General features: G+C 41.5%; 1 protein-coding gene across 2 annotated transcripts in view; it reads left to right on the top strand.

Annotated features, from left to right (window-relative positions):
* Positions 1–16,017, top strand: part of SHQ1 (SHQ1, H/ACA ribonucleoprotein assembly factor) — a 101,174-nt gene that overhangs the window by 43,838 nt on the left and 41,319 nt on the right. For both annotated transcript variants that reach the window (XM_077770641.1, XM_077770640.1), the window contains exon 10: positions 13,542–13,662. In XM_077770641.1, coding sequence (XP_077626767.1) covers positions 13,542–13,662 — 121 coding nt within the window. The remainder of the gene's footprint in view (positions 1–13,541; positions 13,663–16,017) is intronic.

Here is a 16,017-nt window from a genome sequence, read left to right as displayed (position 1 = left end):
AACCCTTCTGTAAATAGATATAATAGTACAATCTATGTGAAAGATAAGAAGAACCATAGCACAGGGCTCGGGCTGTTCTTTATTCTTTAAGGAAAGTGACTGTTGAAAAAATTGGAGTATGGCAAGTGTGTCGTGTGAACTCCGAGTTCTGATGCATCCTTGAAGATGAAGGAGATTTTAGCATTTGAATTCTCTTTAGCCCAAAGTCAGTTTAGCAGGTGCTTCTTTTTATTGTGTTATAACAGTTACCCCAAACTTGAAAACTAAAAGATGAAATCACGAGGCTTTTCCCATTGTGACATTTATCTGTATTTAATTTTTATAAGCTCTGTATTATGAGCATCTTATTTTATTAGCTGTTTTATTTTGAAAGAGCGCGTGACTATGAGTGGGAGAGAGGAGCAGGAGGAGAGAGAAAGAATCTTTTTTTTTTTTTTATAGTTTATTTATTTTTGAGACAGAGTGAGACAGAGTGAGACAGAGCATGAGTGGGGAAGGGGCAGAGAGAGAGGAAGACACAGAATCTGAAACAGGCTCCAGGCTCTGAGTTGTCAGCACAGAGCCTGATGCAGGGCTTGAACCCATGAACCAGGAGATCTGACCTGAGCCGAAGTCGGATGCTTAACCAACTGAGCCACCCAGGCGCCCCAAGAGAGAAAGAATCTTAAGCAGACTCCTGCTCAGCATGAAGTCTTAACTGGGGGCTCCATCCCATTACCCTGGGATCATGACCTGAGCCACAATCAAGAGTTGGACGCTCAACCAGCTGAGCCACCCGGGTACCCCTGTTATAGACATTTTAAAGAATTGTTAGACCTTTTAATGTTACTCTAAAATACCTGTTGTAAAACTAGTTCGCTAGTTATTCAGCAAGCCTTTTTTGAGCCGGTGCTAAGTCAGGGTGCTCAACTGAGTCTGAAGGTCTACTCATGAACAGGGGATGTGCAAGTCACGTACTCAGAGCGCTTAAGATCCTCAGGGTGGGGGGTGTAGAATTAAACAACTATCAGGTTTTTGAAAAATTGCATTCGTAATGAGTAGTTCAGAGGAGAAATACAGTGGATAAAAATAACAAAGCCGGGGAAACAGACTTGCCTTTAAGTTGTCATTTAAAACGTGTAACCTCCTGCAGAAGGGAGCCTCTGTCTTGTTTGACTTTTGAGTCTCAATTCTTACTCCAGCTTCCTGTCATTTTAAAGTACTTGTTAATTGGTTAATGAGTTCATCTATTAATTTATTCATTCAACAGTTACTTTGTCAGTACATACTGAAACGTGATTTATTATGTGGAGAGTAATGTGTAAATATAAAGCACTGCAGAAAGATGAGTTAGGCTTGTGAACTGTATTGGGGGCATATATGCACTCATAAGGGAACTAAGAAGTCCATCAAAAACACAATACATAGTAGACGATGGTGAGTATGTGAAGTGTGGATGAAACAGCTCAGAAAAGGAGAGGTGATGTTTCACTGGGGGTCAGAGAAAGGCATGAGATTTCATTTGGGGCTTGAAGGGTGAGTGGTATTTAGACCTAGCAGGATGGAGGGGAGTGTTCTAAATGCTGTGAGTGAATAGCATGAAGTTTATAGAATAGTGTTTCCTCAGTGACAACTTCGAGTTGCTATCTGAGATTTGCCCTGCAGCCTGTGAAACTAGTTTCCTTTCCTGGATGAGTTAACTGGCTCACCAGAATGGGTTTCTCTAGTTCTTCCTGATTATCGCCTTATTCTCTGCTCCCTATCCAGGAGGAACTTTTTAACTTTCTCTTCTCTTTCTCACTTCAGTTGTTGTTGAGCTTTTTATTTCCTCATCAGTTCCCCACTGCAGTTAAAATGTTTCTAGGAATGGAGCAAGCCTACTGCTTTCAGGAAATTTAAATAGCATGGAACTCAAATAATATATTGAAGTTTGTGCCTCATGGTGCTGACCTCTTCCATAGCGGGGAAGGAGGGCCTCAGAGCCCCGAGTATGTGAGAGGGAGGACAGGGTTCTGCTTTGTGGTCACCACACAGCCAGACCTTGGCCCCTGTCTCTCCCTGGCTTGTCCTGGCATGTAGGAAAGCAAATTCCTTTTCCTCTCTTCCTCAGAGCTGAAATCTGTGTTCCCAGTCTCTTAAATTGACACATTCTCTCTATTTATCCTTATTATTTGTCCTTGGAGTATTTGTGGGTTTATACATACATTTCTATATAGGGAGGGTATTATATGTGAGCATAAGCATTAAGGCAAAGAAAATAAAATTCCAGTCATCTCCATCAATAGGATTGATTCCTTTCTCCTTAATAATTCTGTTGCTCATTATATATTCGTATCACTAGAATTTTAAAAAGTTGCTCTCATGGTAATTTTGGGGTTACATTTATAGAAAACATTCTTTGTTCTTTTAAATACTCTGTAGAGGGCAGCATTTTCTGTATGATTTACAAATGATAATTTGCCTTTTAATTGCCACAGATGATGAAGAGTTTATATTTATTCTGCTACAAAAAAAATCACTTGAAATCTCTGTGTTAGTGTTCTTTGGAAAACTGATTTATAGAATAATGCTTACTGATAAGTATAGCTCAGAATCAGCTGATCTCCTAAATATTACTCCTATATAGTCATTTGAAATCTACATTTTATTTCCTATACTATTTAAGGTAAGTTTTGTTAATTTCTGAAGTTTTAGAGCTGAGCAGTTTTGAGCACCAAGTTAGTTACATGGTTTGATATTATGGCTTAAATTTTTTTTTCTATAGTTAGTGCCTTTTTAAAAATAAATCTAAAGTCAATTTTGAGGGGTGCATGGGTGGCTCAGTTGGTTGAGTGTCCAACTATTGATTTTGGCTCAGGTCATGGTCTCAGGGTCATGGGATCGATCGAGCCCTGTGTTGGGCTTTGTGCTGAGCTTGGAGACTGGTTGAGATTCTCTCTCTCCTCCTCTAAGCCCCTCCCTCTCTCATGGTCTCAGGGTCTCTCTCTCTCTCTCTCTCTCTCTCTCTCTCTGTCTCTAAAATAAAGTAAGTCAGTTTTGAGATTGTTTTTGTTCATGTGAATTTTTAAGGAAGTAACTTTAATTTCTTTAAGTGGATGAAGGCAGAAAATTGTATATATTTAAAGACAAATTTGGGAGAACAAAGAAGAAACATTTTATTTGACCCTAATGAATCAAGGTCCTGTTGCATAGTAATAGCAACAAGCCTAGATGATATTAATTGAAAAGTACTTCATATGTTATCTGGAAAACATGGAAGATTGTATTCTTGCAATTTAGAGTTCTTTAAATAGGAATTAAGACTGAAAAATAACACGCAGGAGGCATTTATGCAACATTCATAAATCAAGCTCCTCTGTACAAGGCATCATAGGAGAATCAGCAAAGAGTTATAGGAATATATATCACTTGGCCTTAGCTTTTAAGGAGTTTATTATGTAACAGGAATGATAAGACAAAGGGAACATAGAAAATATAAGGATTTACAAGATACAAAGGAGAAAATCCCTTAGAAAGATACCTTAAATGAACTCATAGGCCAAATCCGTACTGTATGACCTATGGGCCCAAAATGCTTTTTACTCTTTAAATGTTGAACATAAAATCAAAATAGTGTTTCATGACACACGTAAATGGTATGAAATTCAGATTTTAGTGCCCGTAAATAAGGCTTTATTGGACTACACTCATGCTCGTTCACGTCATATTGTTTATGGCTACTTTTGGGATATAATGGTGGCGTTGAACATATTATGTGACCTGCAGAGCCAAAATATTTACTCTTTGGCTCTTTACAGAAAAAAATGTGTCTCCCCTTGCTCTAGGTGTATTTACACGGTTGGAGGGGAGCCTTTCAGAGTGAGCAGACATCTTTGGCTGCTTTCCATCCCAAACAGTGGCTGGTGTTGAAGGGGATCATTTTGGCTTGAAATTGTCCTCTCCATAGGGTGACATATAGCTGATCTAGCTTGTGCCCATGAGAATAGGTCCCACAGCATTAAGAGAAGGGAATTGAGATGCCTGCTTATCCAGACGGGTCCATGAATGACAACGGTGGGGCTCAAGACAGTCTGGAATAATGAGGCCCGTGTGAGCTGGGGACATACACGCCCCATTTGCAGCCTGTTGTTGCCATGTGGAAAGGGAGCATTGCCAATTTGGGGACTTAAAAGAATTAGAAAGCAGTGATGTTTAAGATAAAAGTTTTCAGAAGTCTAAGTATTAGCAGTGCAGTAGACGTTGTACTCTAAGTAGAGTAGAACAGTACTCTAAGAGCCATGGTGCGTCTGAGAGCCCATGTCAGCCCACATGGGCCCCAAGGTGTTCATTTGGACTCTCAGGCATTCCAGTTCCGTTTTACTCACACCCTCCTGCATCTGCCAGTGTCCAGGCATGTTGAGGGCTTGCTCCAGATCTCTGCTCTTCCAGCCCCAGCTTGAGGCTGAGTCCCCTCCCTGTGGGTTCCAGGGGTAGATTGGAGAAGGATGTAGGGGATAATCTTGCCAGACCTAAATAGCTATGCCCAGAAAGCACCTTTAAAAAAAAAAAAAGGCAGATCCCTTACCTTTCTTTCCACTCACTTTGTGTTAGTCTTGAGAGCCAGAGCCTGGTCAGGAGGAAGGGGATGAGCCGCAGGATTCTAGTACCGCACCTCACTGTGACCCCAGTCAGGGTGCTTTTGAGTGGAAGTGAAGGGAGGGCTCAATGAGGAACAAGCGAATGGCATAGACCTAATGTGGGAGGCTGAGCGGTAGTTATTACTTGAAGAATGTGTAGGATTTAGAAAAGAAGTGCGAAGGCTGCTTTCTCTGAGAAAATTCTTCTCAGAATTCTCAGAGAATAGAAGATAGTCTATTCTCTGATAAAATAGAAGATAAAGACAAGCAGGGAGATGAAAATAAGTTACGTCCAAGAAGGGCCAGTTCCTTAGTTTGTCTGGAGGCTTGGGAAGTGAGGGGGATTATGGGAAAAGGGTACGCAGGTGTGTGGAGGGTCTGCGGTCGCTTGCTGAGGAGACTGGGTCTTAGTCACTGAGGGACCGTCAAGAGTGTGGTGTTGGTGTTTGACGGGCTCACAGAGTCAGGTTCATCCAGCAGTCACACAGAGGATAGAGTCCTAGAAGGGGGTGAGGTGAGCGGCGCAGATGAGAGAGGAGAGCACTGTTCTTTCCTGAAGCCAGGTAGTTGGGGGGCAGGGAATATGGTCTGAACTGGAGTGCCGACCCTGGTGTGGAGGAGGAAGGAACGTGGCGGGCAGAGGCTCCGTAGGTAGTGGGGTGAACGCAAGGAGAGGGAGTCCTGGGGTCCTTGATCCCGAACGACCTGTTCTTCCCTTGTCATCTGTGAAGTATTCACATGGTACATATTCCTTCCCTTAGTAGTTCTCAAGAATGTCCCCCTCAGTTGACACATGTGGAAACAGATTCAGATTAAGTACCAAACAGCTAAGAAATGACACCAGGAGCGAGCCGACCGGGGACTGTGTGACCGTTCCACATGCAACAGTTGAAATTGTTACTGTTTTTACATCAGAGGGAAATTAGCTAGGACTGCACAAAGATTATTTATGTGTAGCCTTTTTTAAAAAAGTTTATTTCTTTTTGAGAGAGACAGAGACAGCGCAAATGGGGGAGGAGCAAAGACAGAGAGAGAGAGAAAGAGAGCGCACGTGCAAGAGTGGAGATCCCAAGCAGGCTCCGGGCTACCTGTGCATGAGTGAGATCTCAACCTGACCGAAACTGAAAGTGGGACACTTAACTGACTAAGCCCCCCAGGCGCCCCTGTGTGTAGCTTTTTAATGGTATTTCTTTAGCCTTTTACAGCTTGGGACCAGAATTCTATGATCTAAATTTCCTAATCAAAACTCTCATGTAACCTTTTAACGTGCATTAAACGTACATGTAGGTAGAGATCCCTAACCATTTTTACTATCTTTTTTACACGTTGATGAAAGTGTAAAGAAGTGTAACTCCGTTCTATCAGCGTGCACCTCATTTAGCAGTACACATACTGTCACTTGTCATTGTAATATTCTGTAATCCAGAGGTTTGGGTCTTCCTCTCTTGATGTACTCCTTGGTAGTTCGGATCCCCAGAAGGGACTCACAAGGCTCGTCGGACTGGGTTTGTTTTTTTTCCTCTTATGAGCCATTTGCAGAATCTACATGTCTGTCTTCCTATATGTTCTTTTTGACATGGTACACAAATTTAGCTTTCCCAATTCTAAACTCAACTGAATCCATAGAATGAGTCAGAACAGTGACTATTAGGTAACATCTTTTGGAAAAATAGTCTCATAGTCTTAATAGTCAATGACACAAATTTTTTTGAGATTGAAGTACCAGGCATTGAGATACATGCTATATTCGTAAGGTGGAATAGTTGAAGCTTTACCTGCAGATTACAAAATTTTAGATTCTTACTTTTAAAAAAAAAAAAAAAATCCAGGTTTACATTACAGCTGTTTCCAGAACTTTTTTCCATGAATCATCTTTTTAACCTTTCTACCCTTGAACTTAGTGTGTAGGTGTTTGTTTTTTTTTTAATGTTCTATCTTAAATTTGGATGCCCAGTTTTTAACGTCAAAAGAAATTAGAAATTAGTCATGCCACCATTATGCAATTTTGATGACATCCTGGTACATATTTCTAGACTGAAGCAACCAGTACTTTGATAGATGACTTGAAGGAAAATGGAGTTAATGTCAAGGCTGCCCTTCCAAACCAGCAAACCTTGTAGGCGTTGCTAGAGCAGAAAAGACAAAAGGCAGCCTTGGGTTAAATCTCTTACTTGAACTTTTGATGGTATCGTGATATAAGTTAGCCCAGCTGCGTTCTTCCTTGTCAGGGAGTAGACATAATAAGGGAAGGCACAGATAAACTGTATGTTTCATGTTTGTTGTGACTTCATAACTTAAATCTACAGATCACATGTGTAACAGGTAGATGCTAACTGAGCAATTTGACCAAGTTGTTTCTAAACTTCGACTTTATGTACTCAAGTCTACGTAACAACTCGCCTTATTGAACGGGATCCCACAATCTGTCAGACAGTGTGCTGGCCCAGGGACAAAAGACGAAGAGGTGTCATGATTTCCTGCCGTCCAGGAGTTCACCACCCCAGGTGATGAATACTGACCTGGTGTCCATTGCATGGTGACTGGGAGGCAGAAGGCTTATTTTCAAGTCCTGACTCTTGCTTCCTGACTGTAATCTTGGCCAGTTCCATGTCCTTGAACCTCACTTTCCTTCTTTATGAAATGAGCAAGGAGGTACCTAATTGGGAGGGTTAAATGATGTAATGTGCGGAAAGTACTCGGTGTAGAGCAGGTAGGTAGCTACTGACTCCCCTGTTAGATGTGCCGGGCATTACGAAAGAGCCCAGACCGGCTTGTGGGAGAGTTGGAACCGCCTTCCTAGAAGAGGCACTGTTGGATTTGAGACTTGCTGGTCAATTGCGCTCACACTTGGGGTTGTTTTTCCCAGGCAGAGGGAGCAACTCCAAAGTGTTTGCTTTGTGTTAATTTTGTTTGTGGCTATACTAGCAATACATGTAATTCTAAGAACTAAGGATGCTTAAAAAATTGCCACAGGATTATAAATTGTGCTCAAAATAGTAACTCTTAGTGCTTCATATGTGTTTCTTATTATAGTTCCCAAATGCAAGAGCCTAAGTACCTATATGAAGAATTTGAGAATTTAAAATATGATGAAATGGACTGAAAAGCTTTTGTAAAGCTGAATTTAATGTATGTTTGTGTTAATTGTTAGGGAGGTGACTTTAAGCTACTCCCTAACAGGGCCTGGTTTTGAAGCATATTACCACACTTCGATTTTCTTAATTTTGATTAATTTGATACAATTACTCTATCATCCATTTTTTATGGCTAATAATCTATGAAAATTAATGTTAGAAGTAATTCATAAGTCATCCCTCCTGATAATGCGGTCTCATCAAAATCCCAGCAATCTAACCAGTATCTACTAACTTGTGCATTTTAAGATGATAGCAGTGATGGCTTTTATTTTGAAGATCATTTTGTAAATCAGTACTAGTACTAAGCAGTGTTTCCCTTCAAGTATTTCCGATAACGTCTTTTTTCTTTACTCTTTTTGGCCGCTTGTGTAGCTCAAAACTTTAAAGGATAGAACCAGATACTCAGCTGTATTAGCAGCTATAATGCACTAGCAGTTGAAAAGAAATTTCTCTCTTACTATATAGAGTTAGCAATGTATATTCTTTTTCTTTTTTTTTTGGACTGGCTTTCAGCCAGAATCCTTTATTCTGATCATCTCTTAGAGATGCGAGTCGTCTTTTAAGTGCTTCCAATCAAGAGCTGGTCTGTGAGTAAGACATTATTGCCAAACCAGATCTGTTAATAGGAAGATTGCAAATAGCCAGTGTCTTCTAATTTAGAACAGTCCATTCTTGTCTCTCTTTTAAGATCTGTTAACGTGAAAGCCACATCTGTCCAGAACAGGAAACCACTGCTCTTAGTTTACCTTCTCCTTAAAGGAAAGCTGGAGAATGAGTAGCCAGACAATGTGTTAAATGCTGTTACTGCCTTCCTGCTTGTTATTGGCATCCCTATTTTCTTTATGTTGTCTTTATTTGTGTGTTGTTATTGTGCATTTTACCCTGAGGTAAAACATTCCTGGCCCTTGTTATTTATAATACCAGGATACTGATTTTAAACCACCTTTGCAAATGAACAAGGGATCTTGGTCCCAGAAGCCTTTCTTCGTGGTTATGGTTGCCTTGAAGAAGGACCAGGTCTATCTGGAGAGTCGCTACCTCTCTGGAGATAGGACATCTTGGAGAGGCCTGTTAGTGCATTGCTGTGATGGAAATAGTTACCATGGGTCCCGTGTGGGGCATCTTCTTTTTTCCTGCTTTGGGCCAGGCAGCGAACTAGCTGAAGACGGTCACTTTTCCCCAGTGTCTTTTGGCAGAATATATGTCCTCAGATTGAGGGCCAAGTAGTTTGTTATACCTGGATGCTATGTGACAAGCCCACAGCTGGATAAAGGAGCCAGGTACTTGGTGTCCCGGAGGGTGCTGGCCACTGGTCCTGTCGAAGCTTGGAGCAAGGCCAGCTCTTTTCTTTGCTGATAGCTGTTGGGTAAGTGGTTGACAACCTGAGAGAAAGAGCAGTCAGTACAAAAGAGACGGAAAAAACTTGTGAGCTGAGCTTCTGGAGTCTCTTGGTTGTGTGGCCGTGTTCTGCGGTGACTTAGTGGGAACAAAGGAGGTTCAGTGTGACCTTGGGGTAACAATACACATTGTTGGGGAGACAATGACTTAAATGTACTTACTGTTCGGAGAGAAGCAAACCATGAGAGACTCTTGAATGCTGACAAAAACTGAGGACTGATGGATGTGGGGGGAGGGGGGATGGGCATGGAGGAGGTCACTTGTGGCGATGAGCACTGAGTGTTATATGGAAACTAATTTGACAATAAACTATTAAAAAAAAAGATATAAAAAAAATGTACTTACTGTTCTAGATTGTCACCTGCCAGTAGCCGAGTTCTCTTTTACCTTTTTTGTCACACAGCGTCCTGTGAAAGCACTTTGAATGACACATGCAGTGACAACACAGCTTTCGGGGAGCACACAACTTGCCTTTTCAAAACCGCCTTGCCTGTGATTTTCTAGAATTACCTGATCTAAATGTTGCTTCTCGGTGGTTGAGAACTACAATTTAAAGAACATTTAAATATGAATTAAAATTTGTCAGCGTTCATTGCCAGTATTTCAAGGGCTGGGTGTGTGGCCGAGTGTGTCTACCTTTTTGTTAAGCAAATAAGTGTTTATTGTGGAGAAGCTTGAAAATAGGGGAAAGCACAGAGGAGCAGCAGCAACCGTGATGCCACATGTAGGACAGTGCTGGGTACACAGCAGGCACGTAGGTGTGTTCCGTGAATGTAGAGACAAACTTTAATATTATTTGAGTGTATATATGATTAAGGTTTTTTTCCTATGTGTATTGGTCTCTTTTTTTTTTAAGAAAAGGATTAAAACATGCAAATTCAGTGAAACTTCTCTTTGAATTAAAAAGAGATTATTTTTGACATTTCTTATATTCTTCTTCTTCTGTGATGATGAAGCTGTGCATCTGCCACGGCCCTTAGCAAGGGACCACCTTACTTCCGGCATGTCTGCTGACGGAAGCTATGGAATTTCATTAGGGTAATGGTTGCTATAGATTTTCATTAAACACGTGACCTTACTTCCAAACCCTTCTTACTAAAAATCCATGGAGTCCGGCATCTTATCCTCGCACAGCTGCGTGTAGGCCTTCACACCTCATCCTTAGGACAGCTGTCTCCGTGTCCTTGGTCACACACCTTGGTTTGTGGGATCAAGCCCTGCATCAGGCTCTGTACTGAGTGTGGAGCCTGCTTAAGATTCTCTTTTTCCTCTGCCCTTCCCCTCCTCGAGTTCGTTCTCTCTCGCTCTCTCTCAAATAAATAAACTTTAAAAATATTCTTACACTTTAGTTCTCCCTTGATTTTTTTCCTCTTGGGTTAATGTGGCTAAATTGGTTTCATCACTTCGGTGTGTTTTGGTTATATTTCGTGCCTCCTGTCATCAGACTCTGCCTATAGCATTACATAGGCATGTAATGAAAATAGGCCTGCCGTGGGGGGAGCCACATGAGTCATTTGATACAGTTAATCTGGGCCACTCTGATATATCACAGTTCTGGCCATGACTGAACCAAATGTAGTTTTAAGCCTTCAAAGTATTTGTTTCTCTTACCCAGTTGAGCAATGGGGTTTTGATTGGCGTTCTTCCCATCTGCATGTGAGGAAGCCACATAGTTAAAAATTTTTAAAAAGCCATGGCTCCTGCTTTGGGAGGAACGTAGTATTTAACTCCTGAGTAATAAACATGTGCTGTAGACGGAACGGGCCACGAACATGTGGGTAGTGTAGCGCAGTGCCTAGCCACCAGCCAGTGAGTTCGGAATTTGGATCCTGTGAGTATCTTATCAACCTTGCTCCTCATGTTCTGTGTACTTCTGTGAAATGAGCAGAGGAGACTGCGGGGGAGGATCAGCTCTTTCCTTCCCACATTCCTTTGTAGGGTTCACTAAAGAGCTCTGAAGACTAGGAAGTGAGTGGAGGCTCCCTGAAGGGTGAAGTCTTAACGCTAGGCCGTGAAGGCAGGCTAAGATGTCGTTAGGTCAGGTGGATTAGAAAAGGCATGGTACGTGTGGGAGCCAGGTGAGCACAGGGCTTTGAAAGCATGTCCAGGGAGGGGACTTGAGGAAAGCAGTGTATAAAAAAGTGTGTCAGAGGTCTAGAAGGAGAGAGTCTGGAACAGGAGCAGGGAGGAGGAAGATCTTACGATCCAAGCACGAGATGTTGAGAGTACAGGTGAGGATAGTTGCACAGAGGTGGTGGGAAAGGGCAGTTACCAGGGCATATCCAGGAAGAAGCCTCAGCCTGGTATATGGTGTTGTGTGAGGAGAGGGATTGCAAGGGTGTAAGGCAGGCGAAAACTGCATCATTCATCCTTTCTTTCATTCTTGGTTATTTTTATTTATTATTGTTTATTTAATTTTAAGAGAGAGACAGAGAGAGAGACAGAGCATGAGCGGGGAGGGGCAGAGAGAGAGAGGGAGACAGATTTGAAGCAAGCTCCGGGCTCCTAGCTGTCAGCACAAAGGCTGATGCAGGGCTTGAACCCACTAGCCGTGAGATCATGACCTGAGCTGAAGTCAGATGCTCAACCGACTGATCCACTCAGCCACCCCCTAATTCATTCATTCTTAAGATACTGAAATTGAGACACNATTTAATTTTAAGAGAGAGACAGAGAGAGAGACAGAGCATGAGCGGGGAGGGGCAGAGAGAGAGAGGGAGACAGATTTGAAGCAAGCTCCGGGCTCCTAGCTGTCAGCACAAAGGCTGATGCAGGGCTTGAACCCACTAGCCGTGAGATCATGACCTGAGCTGAAGTCAGATGCTCAACCGACTGATCCACTCAGCCACCCCCTAATTCATTCATTCTTAAGATACTGAAATTGAGACACGGGGCGCCTGGGTGGCTCAGTCTGTTAAGTGTCTGACTTTGGCTCAGGTCATGATCTCACGGTTCATGGGTTCGAGCCCCGCGTCAGGCTCTGTGCTGACAGCCTGCTCAGAGCCTGGAGCCTGTCTTCAGATTCTGTATCTCCCTCTCTCTCTGACCCTCCCCTGCTCATGCTCTCTCTCTCTCTCTCTCTCAGAAATAAATAAAAAATTATTAAACAAAAAAGAAACTGAAATTGACAATCTGCTGCTACAAGGTTCTGTTCTAGGTATTGGGGACTAATCCCTAAATAAAATCCCTAATAAGACATTCTTTTGAAACGTATTTTCTAGTGTTAATTGTGTTAAAACTTTAGTGGCAGCAATTTTGGCACCTTGAGATGTCATTATGTAGCTCATAATTCTTTTATCCTGTCTAAAAGTCAACTGGGAAATGTCAATGAAAGCACATCCAGTATCTTCAGGAAATCAATAGACAGTATTTTAATGTTTCAGGACTGTAAAGATACGATTGGAACTGTTAAACTGAAAATGTTGTGTTTTACTGATCAAAGGAAGTGGTGCTACTATAGATTTAGTAATTTGCCTTGTAGCTGATACATTTCAGGGAATGTCATGAAGTTGGGACTCCTAGGAAATTGTTGTTGAGTTGTCACAGGTTCCTTTTGTAAGCTTTCTTTGGCGTTAAAATTAGGTTCATTCAACAACCAGGAGGAAGTAATTAGATTGAACAAGACTTTAGTACTTGATGCCTTTTTCCCAAGAGATTTTGTCAGCTTATTTTTGAATGAGTGCTGTGATATTTTGGTTTTCAGCCTGAATTTTCCTCAGTTCTTTAAGATGAAAAAATTTCAGTTAGTACCAGATCACTCCTTGACAAAAAATGTTGACATAAGAAATAAAGAAGCTTAAAAACCAGAATATAATTTTTCATGGTGTTGTGAAAGGTTGAATTAGAATAACGTTCTATAGTTAAAACTATGGTGCATTTAAATAATCATTTCATTTGGGGAACTTTCCTTGTACCTGGTTTTATTTCATAGTATTTTTACAGTAACCAGTATTAATCTGCTATAGAAATAGAGTATAAGGATTCCCCATAATTCTTTTTTTTTTTTTAATGTTTATTTTTGAGAGAGAGAGGGAGTGGGGGATGTTCAGGGAGAGGGCGACACAGAATTTGAAGCAGGCTTCAGGCTCTGAGCTGTCAGCACAGAGCCCAGTATGAGGATCAAACTCACAAACTGTGAGATCATGATCTGAGCTGAAGTCGGATGCTCAACCAACTGAGCCCCCCAGGTGCCCATACTAACAATTCTTAATGAAGGACATAAAGAGCTTTGGGCTTTATAGTACTGATAAGATTTTATGTGATAAAGGAATGTTAAAAATATTCTAGAAACAGGGTTAAGTTTCTTAACTGCTCTACATACGTTACCTTGCAGTATCTGAATTTCTCAGTTTAAGATGATCAGATGTTTTTTCTTAAGAATGACTTGGTTTTTTAAAAAATCTTCCTTTAGGTAAAAGTGCAGTTTTAAAATGTCTACTGGATGTTCACAGAATTTTTCAAGAGAACGACCCAGCTTACATTCTGAACGATCTCTACATCTCAGACTACTGTGTGTGGATTCAGAAAGCCAAGTAAGTTTTGAGTTACTTACGAATTTTACATGCTCTCATTTCTGGAATACCTCCTGACCCAGGAGGAAGAAAATGAAATAGCCTGGGAGGCAAGTAGTAATGAAAAAGAATACTCCATCTAGATACCAAATGCTTTGAAAAGTAACTGGATCAGCGTGGGGAGCTTGGCAAATTGGCTTTGGGAGAGGTGCAGAGGGTGAAGATTTTACTGGAAAACATGGTTATAGCCTAGAAAGTAAGTGTGAAAACAGACAGTTGTGCGTGTTTGTGGCTATGCTCTTGGCTGTCCAATATGAAATCTCAAGACTTCACACTTTGGTGTCCGAGCTGCAGTGTGCTTACAGTGGCTATGAGTGTGTGTGCACGTATGCAGGGGCGCCTGTGTAAACTCCATAAGACACCAGCCTCATCAGCCATCGTCCTCATGGGAGGTGTGCACTCCTTGGCCAACCGCCGGCTTACAGAATCTCTTACTCAGAGTATAAAAGTATAACCTTCAAAGCTTCATGATGTGATTCTTGGTAACACAGGTTTCAAAGGGTCTGAACTCTCAAAAGTAGGCTCCTTGCACGTGGTATGTAAAATTTTCAAAAAGTGTTGACCAGTATTAAGTTTAAAAAGGTAGTGAACTTTCAGGGTGCCTGGGTGGCTCAGTCTGTTAAGTGTCCGACTCTTGACTTCAGCTCAGGTCATGATGTCACCATTCAGGAGTTTGACCCGAGTCAGGCTCACTTTGGATCCTCTGTCTTCTGTCTCTCAGTGCCCCTCCCCTCCTTGCTCTCTATCTCTCTCTTAAAAAAATAAATAAATAAAAGAAAAAATTAAAAAGGCAATGAACTTTTACCTTGTGAAGAAGTTCAACGGACGTACCCAGATTATGGTGTATAAATAGAGCCCTTGATGAGAACGCTTCTTAGGGGCGACGGAAAATGATGGCACTGTATCATTCGTGACTTAGAAGAAAAACTATCGGGGTAGTTGGCCTGTTGCTGTAATTGGTAAGTGAGTGCTTTAGTATGACTTTCATGCCTGCTTTGAGTGAGCCGTTATATAGAATTTATTTTTGGCCCCTGTTCATGGGGAAGCAGCGCTATTACTGAGTGAAATAAAGCCTTGAGGCTCTACCTGGGGGAGGGAAAAGCTGGCGGTCTGCTCAGCATAAAGCCTCTACCCTACAGCAGGTGCTGGCAGGGTCTGTGGTGGAAGGCTCCATGGCGCCAGTTGGAAAATTGCGTCTTTAACCCCTGAGGTCATCGTGGCGTGTCATCACTCCGTGTCATCCTCCTGCTAATTGAGCTTATCAAGTACCCTGCTGCCATCTCCTGTTGTTTTCATAATAAAATTAAATGGAAATAGTCTATTTGTATGGGTTTTGGTTTTTCTTGTTCCCTTCAGGGTGAGGGTTTTATAAACATGTAGTGAGCGTTGAGGTTTGTTGAGGATCCCATTTCTATGAGCGCCTCCTTCCTCTGTGGCATTCCTTATTAGCTAGAGAGAAGATCGTGTTTCATTAAAGTAGAAGGTGTGTGCCCTTATGTCCCTGTGGGGATTACCATACCTCCTTGAGCTTAAAAAATCCTTTTTCCCTTGGTTTTAAGTTGCAGGAAATGAAGTGAAATTCTTAGGTTCCTAATAATTGTTATATTAGTACTTATTTTTTTCAAAGAGAATGTATTGGGAAATGAGACAGGAGAGGGAAACCAGCAGGAACTCTTCAAGTTACTTTAAAAATTTTTTTTTAATTTATTTTGAGAGAGAGAGATAGCGATAGCCAGCCAGCCAGCCAGCGAATCCCAAGCAGGCTCTTCAGTGACAGGTTGGAGTCTGACACGGGGCTTGAACCCATGAACCTTGAGATCATGACCTGAGCCAGAATCAAGAGTCAGATGCTCGACTGACTGAGCCACCCAGGTGTCCCTCCTCAGATTACTTTGGAAAAGTTTTTTCAACTTTACAGATTTGACCATAACTTTCCTTTCCCTAAATAGGCTGCATTGTTTTCACTTTGTGTGTTACATTTCACTCTAGTTGAGTCTGGCTGTTTTTCTTTCCCTTGAAATAACACATTTGTTCATTTACCTGATTTTTATTCATTTTTCTGATTCAATCCTTAGTTTTTCAAATGCAACATAATGGAGCTTTCCACTGTCATCTTTTCTCTGAGCTGTCTTGGCTTTAAATCAGTTATATTGCAGTGAATGCAGATGATTGTCATAACTAATTTCTTCCTCACCTTTCACCTTCTGGTTTATTTCTTTCTCATATAGTTTATCAGTGAAATCTAGCACCTTACTTTTATGTTTTAAAATAGTTCTGTATTTTCCTTAATGTCTGTTTTATGTTCTTGATTATAAA

The sequence above is a fragment of the Crocuta crocuta genome, unplaced genomic scaffold (assembly GCF_008692635.1).
Source record: "Crocuta crocuta isolate KB4526 unplaced genomic scaffold, BGI_CrCroc_1.0 scaffold126, whole genome shotgun sequence".
Lineage (NCBI taxonomy): Eukaryota > Metazoa > Chordata > Mammalia > Carnivora > Hyaenidae > Crocuta > Crocuta crocuta.
The sequence above is the reverse complement of the archived record's forward strand: the minus strand, read 5'-3'. Positions and strand labels throughout refer to the sequence as shown.